A 12013-nucleotide genomic window follows, 5' to 3' on the forward strand; every position below is an offset into this window, starting at 1 on the left:
CCCCAGCCCTGGAACAAAAGGAGGGGAGATTTGCTTTGAATTCAGTGTCAATGACATGACATTTCTTAAACATGAAGCAACATGAACAGTACCATTCATAATTACAGTTTGACATATGCAAGAAAAATACCTCTTCCAGCAGCTCTATGAGAATTGGAGAGCTAACCATTGCTGTTGCTCTCTGGCGCCCTCTGTGGTAGGATTGAGTAATACCGTGGAGACAGACATTCCCTCAGTCTGGAGTGGGGGCAGGGCAGCCCTTTGACTGGTAATGATGACCAAAGCCTTGCCTCCTCCCCATCCCAGCCCTTTCCCTGGCCTGATATGGATCAACTCCTGGGGACTTCCATGGCAACCAGACCACTGTGGTCTGATGCCCACAACTGAATGAACTTGCCTTCCTTCCCTCCACCCCCAGCTGAAGACTGCTTGCTCCTGACCAGGATCCCCAAGGTGAAATGCCTGCGTAATGACCGGAGGGAAGGTGAGTGCTTAGACCCTGGGTGCCTCTGTGGACCTGCCTTGGGGTGGTCCTCTCACCTCCCCACTCCCTTTGGATACCATGCTGCCCTCCTGGCGACAGGGACCTCCGTCTGCGGAAGATCCTCCCTCTGTCACAGCTCAACCTCTTCCTAGCACCATTGGAGGCACATTGCTTTACCTCTGCCTGCCTGTGTCGTCGGTTCTGAGAATTGGGGTGGGAACAGCTCCCTATTTGCCTTACAAGGTTACTATAAGATTCAGTGAAGTGGCTAGGTACGAAGGCTTTGAGAAAACCAAAGGGCAGGTGTAACCTCACTTCTAGCTGAGGGATGTTTTGGAACATCAACTATGCCATAGCATTGTGCACGCCCTGTAAGGAACACAGAGAGGCCCTTAGAGGCCTTGCTTTGTAGCCAAAAGGTCAGAATCCCCCACCACCACAGGCAGGTTTTGGTTCTGTAGAGATGGGGAAGAGGGAACTGGGGTGAGCTAAGAGGGCTTCTGGGCAGAAGTGGGCCTCGATGGGCGTGTGGTTGCTACATGAGACTGGTAAAGGGGAACAGTGGAGAAACACCAGATCCAGGGACTCTTCAATCATGATTCATGTGAGTAGTAAGAGTTTGCCGAGTGCAGGTGAGATATTCTTGTTGCCTCTGTGCTCACACTCGGTCCTTATAACAGCCACGGTCCCCATTCTCTGGTAGGGAAACTAGGGTTTCAGGAGGCTCAGTCATTTTCCAAGGCCAATGAATAAAGAATCTAGGATCCAGCCTAAAGGGCCTGGCCTCTTAGCCTTCTTCCTCTACTTCCTTTGTGTGAGGATCCAGGCTTGTCGGTCTGGGAAGCAAGAAGAGTGAGGTCTGATGAAAGACTTTGGAAGCCCAAAGAAAGTACTTAAAGTTAGATAGCAGGAATCCATGGAAGGTTTTAGAATGAGAGAGGGGTATGAGAGATTTAATAAGGAATGGTCAGGCTACAGGGCTATGAGGAGATTGGTAGGGGAGACCTTCAAACTATCATGCAGCAAGAAATGTCTCCGGAGCCACTAACTTTGTAGGGCCTGAGATATGCTGAGTTTTGTCAACAGTGGATGTATATTCCTGATTAGCTGCTTTCTAGATCTCTTCTGATTAAAAGGAGGGTTAGGTGGCCTTTCGGATGGCTGAATGGCTAGACAGAGGCAGAGTGCTGATGGCTAGGTAGCTAGAGGTATAGCCTGGGGAATCGCTCCCATAAGTGACTTGCATTCAGAGGTCTTGTTTTTGTTTTGTTTTTGTTTTGGCCAGTCCTGGGCCTTGGACTCAGGGCCTGAGCACTGTCTCTGGCTACTTTTTGCTCAAGTCTAGCACTCTGCCACTTGAGCCACAGTGCCACTTCTGGCCATTTTCTGTATATGTGGTGCTGAGGAATCGAACTCAGGGCTTCATGTATAGGACACAAGCACTCTTGCCGCTAGGCCATATTCCCAGCCCCAGCCCCCTGCCCCCCCCCCCCCATTCAGAGACCCTTCCCTCCCCACAGCTCACAGAACACAAATGGCTGATCTTCCAGGGATGAGACCAGCTGGGTCTCACTGGGTCTCCCCTTTCCTGACCCAGCAGCTTCTGCAAAGCAAGGCCATTCTCTGCCAGTCAGTGCACAATTGGTGGGGTTAATGAGGTGGGGGGAGTGGAAATAGAAGAGCAGAAATTAATAATATGTAGGTCCCCCAGGCACCAGATTCTTTCCTTGTCTGGTGTGATGTGACAGGCAGGGTTATCATCTCTGAATCTTATAGATAAGAAAACTGAGGCTTGTCAAGGTGACTAATAAGCTCAAGGTGAGCAAAGGCCTGACATTCAAACCCAAGCTTCTCTCAGTTTAAAAGATATACTCTCTGCCACACTTGGTGGTGTGGCTGTAGGGGACCATGCAAAGGGTCTCCAGGGGCATGGTTTTGTTTCCTGGCTGTCTATCAATACCAAACTACACTTGATTGCATTTTCTTCTCATTGAACTTGACCCTCCATCCGTGCCAGGTCACAGAGAGCACTTGGGAATGACCAGGGTTGGGTGCAGCGATGTGTGACAGGAACAGGTACAGGAAGAAGAAAGGGAAGGAGAGAGGAAACACAAAAGCACTAAGGGGAGACCAATCACAGACACTCAGAGCAAACCTCAGTCTCCGATGGGGCAGGCAGCCGTGGGACTTTGGGACACACTGGGAAGCAAACAGGCTCAGTCCTGTCCTCTTCATTGCAGGGCTGATCCGGTCGCGGGTTCGAGGGGCAGATGTGGCAGCGGCTGCCATCCTCACCTTCCTGGACAGCCACTGTGAGGTGAACACCGAGTGGCTACAGCCCATGCTGCAGCGGGTGAAGGAGGTGAGTGGGAGCTTGTCCTGGAGAGCTGGACCTCTGGTACTCAGCCTCTATGTTCCTAGCCTGATGGCTGAAGGACCATCTGGGAAGCTATGGGCATTGTAGGAAGACTCTGCATGCTTCGCCTCAGTGACTCCACCTGGCTGAGCTTTCCCATCTGAAAATGCGAATGGTCATAATGTCTGTCCTGGTGGGTGGCTATGAGGCACATCAGACGCCATCTTCCACTGTGGGTAGATACTGTTTTCCTCCAGTGCTGGGGGAGCCTGTGGTCAGGCCAGAAATCCCCAGCGGGAGGCAGGAGAGGCTGTTTCAGAAAGGGAAGAGGAAGGGAGGGGAAAGTAGAAGAAAGAGCAGAGCAGAGGAGAGGAGAGGAGAGGAGAGGGGTGGGGTGAGGGGCGGGTTCTTTGCCTGCTACTTCCTAGAACTGGGAGTTTGGGCAGATGGCAGAAAAGATGAGGCCATTCAACTCAACCAGATGAAAACAAATAGCCTCCACAGGAAAATATGCAAAGGATTTGAATAGACATTTCTTCAAGGAAGATATACAAATGGCCAATAAGCCCCATGAAAAGATGTTCAATATATTGATCATTCAGGAAGTACAACTCTTAAGTCATATGAGATAACACTTCATCTCTTCTGGGATGGCTAGAGTCTAAAAGATGGACATTCACAAGTGCTGGCAGGATGTGGATAATAAAAGCCCTCATCTATGGCTAGTGGGAATGGGAACCAGTGCAGCCACTTTGGGAAACAGTCTGGCAGGTTCTTAAAAGTTTAAATAGAATTACCCATGACTTAGACCCAGGAGAAAGGCAAGAAAAACTACATCTACACATGTGTTCAGAGCAATACCATTCAGAACAACCAAAAGACAGAAATGTGTATCGATCGATAAAATGTGTATATCCATACAACTGGATATTATCCAGCCACACAAATGAAGTCCTGATTGCTGTTGTAATAGGAGTGACCTTTGGAAAATTCCTGCGAGGGGAAAGCCAGTCCCCAAAGGCCCTGTGCTACATGATTTCATTTGTAGAAGACATGCACAATAAATATCATAGAAATATAAAGTGGAACCAGGCACCACTGGCTCACACCTGCAATCCTAACTACTTAGGAGCCTGAGATCTGAGGATGGAGATTTGTGAGATTCTTTTTTTTTTTGGCCAGTCCTAGGCCGTGAACTCAGGGCCTGAGCACTGTCCCTGGCTTCTTTTTTTTTTTTTTTTTTGCCAGTCCTGGGCTTGGACTCTGGGCCTGAGCACTGTCCCTGGCTTCTTTTTGCTCAAGGCTAGCACTCTGCCACTTGAGCCACAGTGCCACTTCTGGCCAGTTTCTGTATATGTGGTGCTGGGGAATCGAACCCAGGGCCTCATGTATATGAGGCAGGCACTCTTGCCACTAGGCCATATCCCCAGCCCCCCCTGGCTTCTTTTTTGCTCAAGGCTAGCACTCTGCCACTTGAGCCACAGCGCCACTTCTGGCCATTTTCTGTATATGTGGTGCTGAGGAATCGAACCCAGGGCCTCATGTATACGAGGCAAGCACTCTTGCCACTAGGCCATATTCCCGGCCCTGAGGATGGAGATTTGAAGCCAGTCCAGACAGACAAATCCCTCAGACTCTCAGCTCTAATTAATCAGCAAAATGTTGGAAGTGGAGGTGTAGCCTAAATGGTAGGTTGCCAGCATTGAGTGAAAAAGACAAACAGAGAGAGAGAGAGAGAGAGAGAGAGAGAGAGAGAGAGAGAGAGAGAGAGAGAGAGAGAGAGAGAGAGAGAGAGAGAGAACATTCCTATTGGGGTGATGAAAATGCTGTAAAACTAACATACCACAGACCAAGGAACTGTGCTTTCAGAGTGAAATTTTTGGCAGGTGAATTCTATTTCAGTAGCAAAAAAAACCCCGTGTGTATCAGGAGAGGCAAGGCCCCCAGGTAACCCTGAAAAACCTTGAGCAGTCTGCAAGCATCAGCTACCACCCCACCCCAGGCTTTCATTATCCTGAGCCAGTATGGTGGGTGGACTGAGTATAAGCTGCAAATAAGAAGGTGATGGCATTTGTTTTTAGGGGACAGGGTCTCACTAGGTGGCCCAAGCTGTCCTTAAATTCATGATCCTCCCACAGCCTGATTATCCTGAATTCTGCTGGGATCATAGGCATGGGCTACCACACCAGGCTCTGACAAGAGGGTGTGGAGGGTGAAAACAACATGGGGCGGGGGGGGGGGGGTGAAGAAAAGAGAAAGGCTCTGCCGTGCAGCTCCCCATGGAGGGCAAGACCAAAGGGCTATGAGAAGTCATTAGATCTTGCATGTGGAATTAATCGGTAGATTAATGTGTTAATCTACCGATCCTCAAATACCCATGATTCCACATTGCTCAGCAATGTTTTGGAGTTGGATTGTGTTCTGGGAGGTGAGGAAGAGAGTGGTAGGCCTCACTAAACACAGATGTGGCATGAAAGGGATGGCATCCCATCAGGCTCATTCAGCAGAGTCCTGGCCTCCAAGCCACTGGTTATCTAGCGGGGAAGACTCAACCTAAAATGGCACAAAGGCAAATGATGGGGAGCCAAGCCCCTCAACACAGCAACAGAGGAGCCATCTCGGCCAGCACCTGAGTCAGTTCCGAGAATAATCCAGAATGCAGTTAGGGGAGCAGCCTACAAGGAGAAGAAAACTTTCAGCATGTCCCTGTTGGGAAGGGCTTCTTGGAGGAGGTAAGATCACAGTAGGGCTCAGAATGATGCAGAGGACAAAGCAGGGAGAGTCGTGCTGTGCCCAGGGGAGCCAGGCAGGACCTGACAGGAGCCCAGATGAGGGGATACAGCCCAGCTCCTGGGAGCCTGCCAGGCCAGGATTTGAGGGTGGCCTTGGGGACATGCCGTGGAGGCACTGCCTGTTCCTGTCGCGCAGAGGCCCCCTCCCTAGAGTAGGCATCTGGCCTGCTGCTGTGAGGAAGTCTCTGGCCTCATACCATCTTGTACCCCCTCTCCTAGGACCACACCCGAGTGGTGAGCCCAATCATCGATGTCATCAGTCTGGACAATTTTGCCTACCTGGCAGCATCTGCTGACCTTCGCGGAGGTACGTCCTGCTCCTGGGAGAGAGCATGCAGAGCGGCAGGTGCGGGCAGGCGGGAGTGCCTGCCTGCGTGGCGCTCTTCTTGGCCGAGTCTCACACCACCCACAACCAGGGGCACTGGAGAACAAAGGGCAGAGCTGGCAGCCGAAGACTCCGGGCGCAGACAATCTCTTGTCTTTCTGTCTCCTAAACTCTGATGTATCTTTCCCAAATGCTGGCCATGAGTCCTGGCAGAAGGTCAGGATGTGACAGCTGTTCCTAAGGGAGGAGAGGGGAGCCCTCTCCTTAGCTACCCTAGAGGTGGCTAAGACCTGGTTTTGGATGCAGTGGCTATTCCCAACTTGGGACAAGTGAGCTCTTATAGTATGGATCGTTGTGAAGTGACTGAGGTGTGTTGTAAATGTGTGTGTTTATATACTTAGAAAAACTGCCATCATCAGGGTTTCCAAGGCTCAGTGTAAAAGAATGTAAAATATATCCTTAGTGCGCTGGGAATGTGGCCTAGTAGAGTGCTTGCCTGGCATACATGAAGCCCTGGGTTCAGTTCCTCAGCACCATATATATCTAAAAAGCCAGAAGTGGTCCTGTGGCTCAAGTGGTAGAGTACTAGCCTTGAGCAAAAAGAATCCAGGGACAGTGCTCAGGCCCTGAGTTCAAGCCTCAATACTGGGGGATATATATATATATAGTATTAATTCATACAGATTATATTTTGAAATGCTATTATTCTAGATATAGTGTATAAAGATTTCTTTGTGTATGTGCCAGTTCTGGGGCTTGAACTCAGGGCCTGTGCACTGTTCCTGAGCGTCTTTGCTTAAGGCTAGTGCTCCACCTCATAAGCCACAGCTCCACTCTCTGGCTTTTTGGTGATTAATTTGGAAATAAGAATCTCATAGACTTTCCTACTTGGGCTGGTTTCAAACTGTAATCCTCAGATCTCAGCCTCCTGACTAGCTAGGATTATTAAGTGTAAGCTACTGGTGCTTGGCAAAGATTACTTTAGAGCTGTGAATGCTGCTCAGTGGTAGAGCTAACATTCTGGAAACTGAATTCCTATACTCCACACCACAAAAAAAGGAAAAAGAATATTTTACTCAAATGAACTTCACATATTTTTTATTCTTTTGTTTTATTTGGCAGGACCTCAAGCTTGCTAGACAAGCAGTCTGCCTCTTGAAAGATGTCCTAGCCCTTTGATTTGTATTTATTTCTGAGATAAGGTCTCACTAGCTGGCCTCAAACCCAAGACCCTGCCTCTAACTGGGACAGATTATAGACATGAATCTCCATGCCTGACCCTGTCCAGTTTCTTTTTTTGTTTATTTGTTTTTTGTGTGTTGGTACAAAAGGCCTTGTGCTGTTGCTACACCTTTTCTCTCAAGGCTGGTGCTCTTTCAGCTCCACTAACAGCTTTTCTGTTGGTTAATTGAAGTTATGAGTCTCATAGATTTGTCTGTCTGAGCTGGCTTCATATCGCAGTCTTCAGATCTCAACCTTCTGAGTAGGTAGGATTACAGGTATATACCGCCATACCAGCTCTGTTCTGGTGGGTGCGTGGGCGGGCGCACACACACGCGTGTGTGTGTGTGTGCGCATGCGCGTGCCAGTCCTGTGGCTTGAACAGAGAACATGGGCCCTGTCCCTGAGCCTTTGTGCTAAAAATGAGCATTCTACCACTTGAGCCACAGCTCCACTTTCAGCTTTTTTGCCAATTAATTGGAGATAAGAGTCTCACAGACATTCCTTCCCTGCCTGGCTTCAAACTGTGATCCTCAGGTCTCAGCCTCTTAAGTAACTAGGATTACAGATATGAGCCGCCAACACCCAGCTGTGTTTATTTTTGGATGTGATTTCTAGAAAATTTTAAGTTACAGGTATGGTTTGTGGCTTCCCTTATGGTTTTTGTTTTGTTTTGTTTTGAGCATCAACTATGGTAGACAAGAATCACATTGGGCTGTCTCAGATTTATAATTCACTTCCTTAGTTTTACTTGCCATGTTCCAAGTGCACTGCGCTGCGTTTTAGCCACTGCTGTGGGCAAAACAGACATGAAGCATTTCACCAAGGGGGCAATGCTACCAGAGCCCGCCGTGACTGGGAGCCGGTGTGCGTAGGGGATTCACTAGCTGAGACCCACCTACCTGTCAGTCAGATCTTGGGATTAGGTGGGATTCTGAGGGGAGCCAGGCATTTCCTCTGAGATTACCTCAGAACCTCCTTTCTTACTGTTTCCCTGCCTGGAATTCCTTTTCCCCAGATGCCTGCGCTTTACTCAAGTCACTTTGTTAGAGAGCCTTGGCCCAAACCCTCCATTGGGGGCTCTGATCAAGGGAGACTCTGGGGTGTCAAGGTGAGGGGCTCAGATGTGCTGGTGGGCTCTGTCCTGAGCCTGCCCCATCCTATCTGTCCTTTAGGATTCGACTGGAGTCTGCATTTCAAGTGGGAGCAGATACCCCTGGAGCAGAAGATGACCCGGACAGACCCCACCAAGCCCATCAGGTCAGGATTGCCCGGGGTTTCCAGGAGCCACTCCTCCCTGGGCCAGGAGTCTGGGAGGGTGGATCAATCACCAGGACCCTGAAGGTACACAGTCTGGCTACTGACTCAGTTCTAGGTCCTTAGCTTTGCCTCCAGACAGAGAGGATAGAGGCCATGGAAAATGGTAGAGGTCTAAGGGCTGGCCAGGCATCCTGCCCCAGGGTCTACAGGCAGAAATTTGGGGCAAATGGTCTTGGATCCTAGAGCCATCACACGAGGCTTCTGGATCCTCCAGCTCACTGGTGGTACCTCTCCCCTTCCCGCCCCTAGGACGCCTGTCATCGCCGGTGGAATCTTCGTGATTGACAAGTCCTGGTTTAACCACTTGGGAAAGTATGATGCCCAGATGGACATCTGGGGGGGAGAGAATTTCGGTGAGTTGGGAAATAATGACAGTGAGCCCAGAAGCTGCACTTGATAGCCCTGACTGGGCTAGGACTTGACACGAATTAAGTCATTTAATCCTCACAGGGGCCCTCTGAAGTAAGAGCCATGGTCTCCAATTCATTATAAAAACAGAACCAGAGTGGTAAAGCAATTTGTTTGGAGCCACACAGCAAGACAACAAAATGCTTAGGAGTTCAGGGAAAGCCTGTGACTACGTGACTAGATGTGAGAGGGAATGTATGCACTGCACACAGATCACAGCTGAACTGTATGGCTGTTCCCTGTCATAATGGCTGGGAAACACCAGCCTATGTGACAGGGTCCAGTCTGGGTGTAAGATCTCACCCAGTGGGTTCAAGTTGTTTGGTGCTGGACAAGTTGAGCCTTCCTGGATTCCTAGTTTCCTGCAGAGATTGCTCTGGGCAATACATGAAATGAGAAGGTAAAATTCAGGAGTAATGCTGGGTACTGGTGGCTTATGCCCAGAATCATTGCTACTCAGAGGCTGAGATCTGGGGACTGAGATTCGAACCCAGCTCAAGCAGACAAACCTGAGAGACTCTTATCCCCAATTAACCAATAAAAAGCCAGAAGTGGAGCTGTGGCTGAGAAGTGGTAGAGCGTCAGCCTTGAGTAGAAAGAGCTAAGCAAGAACACAAGGTCCATCTGAGTGCTGGGGGCTCCTGCCTGTAACCCTAGCTACTCAGGAGGTTGAGATCTGAGGATCACAGTTCAAAGTCAGCCCAGGGAAGGAAAGTCTGTGAGACTCTTATCTCCAATTAACCACTAGAAAACTGAAGTGATGCTGTGGCTCAAAGTGATAGAGCACTAGCCTTGAGTGAAAAATCTCAGGGACAGTGCCCAAGGCCCCACAACTGACAAAAAAAAAAAAATGCAAAACCCCGAGTTCAAATGTCTGCAAACACACACACACAAATGTAGACACAGTACCGATGGGGCTGTTGGAACATTCTAGACCCAGGAGGATGGGAGCTGCCTGACTGCCCTGAAGCAGCAGTACAGAAAGCTCAGGGCTGAGCATTGACAGAGCAAACTTGCTTTGTGCCCAGTCCCTCGCCCCTCGGCCCTGTGTTAGGGCTGCTGAGTGCCATGGACTGGTCACCGCACTGCAACGCCAACATGCATGGGAAGTCAGCAACCAGTTTTCTTTATTTCCACAATAGAAATGGTGATGTGGTGGGTGATTGGGCTGGATCCTAGTGGGGCTCAGCTGTCCCCCCGCCTGGGTGTTTATAAAGGACCTGCTTACAGTGTGGGCCAGCAGCAAGGCGAGGGTCAGCACAGCTCTGTGTGGCACAGGCCTGAAAGGCAGGGCACTGCAGCTCAACAAGTATAGTGTTCTTGGGCTGTGACCTATGAGCATGTCAGCAATTGACAACCACTTTCACCATCTCTGCCAAACCCACCAGAGGATAGAAGGAAGCCCACAGGGACAGCTCCCCCTCTAGTGGCCAGAGAGAGCAGAGGGTTGTCCCAAGAGGTCCCCAGGAGCAACAGAGGGCACCCTGAAGTCTAAAGCCCAAAGCCCTGCTCCTGCTTCTTCAGCCCTTTCCCACATCCTCTCTCATCCTGACCAGATTTCTCAGTCATGGGTAGGGTCAGTGCTGTCTCACCCATTTGACAGGTGGGAAAACTGAGGTAGATGCTGCCATCTAGATGTAAGTCAGGAGATGCCACGTCCAATGGGCCAGTGCAGGGGGTTTAGCAAAGCCCCTTCAAGGTCTTCCTCTCCCCACTGGGACACCAGATCCGCTCTCTATGCCAGCCAACTGGGTGCAGAGGACACGGACCCCTCCCCCCATTCTGGAACTTTGTTTTGGCAAGTGTTGGCAGGCAAACATTTGGATGTGTAAATTCTGGGAACTGGGGTGCACCCTGACCCCGTTTCATGTGTGTTCGGCTTATGTGACCTCCTTTGTGTCCTGGGTCTCAGCTCAAGGCAGTGTTGGCAAACTCAGTTTCCTGTTGACTTGGAAAACAGAGAAGGAGCCATCTCCTTACACCAGAGGCTTTTTTCCCTCCTGTTCTTCTTGTTCTTCTACTTTTTATTTATTCATTTTTATTTTTCGGGCTGGGCACTGACAGAGAAACGAGCGAATGATCAAATAGCTCACTTCAAGCTCTGCCTGAGGCCAGGGCTCAGGGCTGGGAAAGCTTGAAAGGGGTAGCATGGAGGAGCTTTGCCGAGGGTTTTTGTTTCTTAGAAGAAATTCAGAATGTCTCAGCTTGCAGTGGCTCACGCGTTCAGCACTGGGCCAGTCTGGAGCTGGGAGACTCCTGTCTCTGCGCCTTTCATTTTATTCCTTTGTGGAAGGAACAAAGATGCTCAAGCTGAGATATGTTCTTCTGTCCTTGGAGACAGCTCAGGCCCTTGGGAGCCCAGAGGGGCTGGTGGATGCGGAAACCTTGAGAGTCACCTTAGGAATTATTTTATTTTAATTAATTTATTTATTTAGACCAGTCCTGGGCCTTGAACTCAGGACCTGAGCACTGTCCCTGGCTTCTTTTTTGCTCAAGGCTAGCACTCCACCACTTGAGCCATAGCGCCACTTCTGGCCATTTTCTGTATATGTGATGCTGAGGAATCCAACCCAGGGCCTCATGTATACGAGGCAAGCACTCTTGCCACTAGGCCATATTCCCAGCCCCAGGAATTATTTTAAAATGTACCAGATCTTAGAACTCTAGCTGGGCGGGGGGGGGGGGGGGGCTGGGAATATGGCCTAGTGGCAAGAGTGCTTGCCTCCTACACATGAAGCGCTTGGTTCGATTCCCCAGCACCACATATATGGAGAACGGCCAGAAGGGGCGCTGTGGCTCAGGTGGCAGAGTGCTAGCCTTGAGCGGGAAGAAGCCAGGGATGAAGCCAGGGACGGTGCTCAGGCCCTGAGTCCAAGGCCCAGGACTGACCAAAAAAAAAAAAAAAAAAGAACTCTAGCTAGGGGATCATGCCTGTAATCCTACTACTCAGGAGGCTGAGATCTGAGGATCGTGGTTCAAAGCCAGCCTTGGCAAGATAGTCTGTAAGATTCTTATCTCCAATTAACCAGCAAAATAGAACTCAATAGTGACTCAAATGGTAGGGTACTAGTCTTGAGAAAAAAAGCTGAGGGATTACTCTTAGGGGG

The 12013-nt window shown here is 49.9% G+C and overlaps 1 protein-coding gene across 3 annotated transcripts in view; it reads left to right on the top strand.

The window, feature by feature from the left end:
• Galnt16 (polypeptide N-acetylgalactosaminyltransferase 16) overlaps positions 1-12013 on the top strand; it is an 80909-nt gene that overhangs the window by 53085 nt on the left and 15811 nt on the right. For all 3 annotated transcript variants that reach the window (XM_048362348.1, XM_048362347.1, XM_048362346.1), the window contains 5 exons: positions 419-484; positions 2725-2846; positions 5852-5939; positions 8354-8438; positions 8748-8851. In XM_048362348.1, the coding sequence (XP_048218305.1) occupies positions 419-484; positions 2725-2846; positions 5852-5939; positions 8354-8438; positions 8748-8851 (465 nt within the window). The remainder of the gene's footprint in view (positions 1-418; positions 485-2724; positions 2847-5851; positions 5940-8353; positions 8439-8747; positions 8852-12013) is intronic.

Source organism: Perognathus longimembris, chromosome 14 (genome assembly GCF_023159225.1).
Source record: "Perognathus longimembris pacificus isolate PPM17 chromosome 14, ASM2315922v1, whole genome shotgun sequence".
NCBI classification, from domain to species: domain Eukaryota; kingdom Metazoa; phylum Chordata; class Mammalia; order Rodentia; family Heteromyidae; genus Perognathus; species Perognathus longimembris.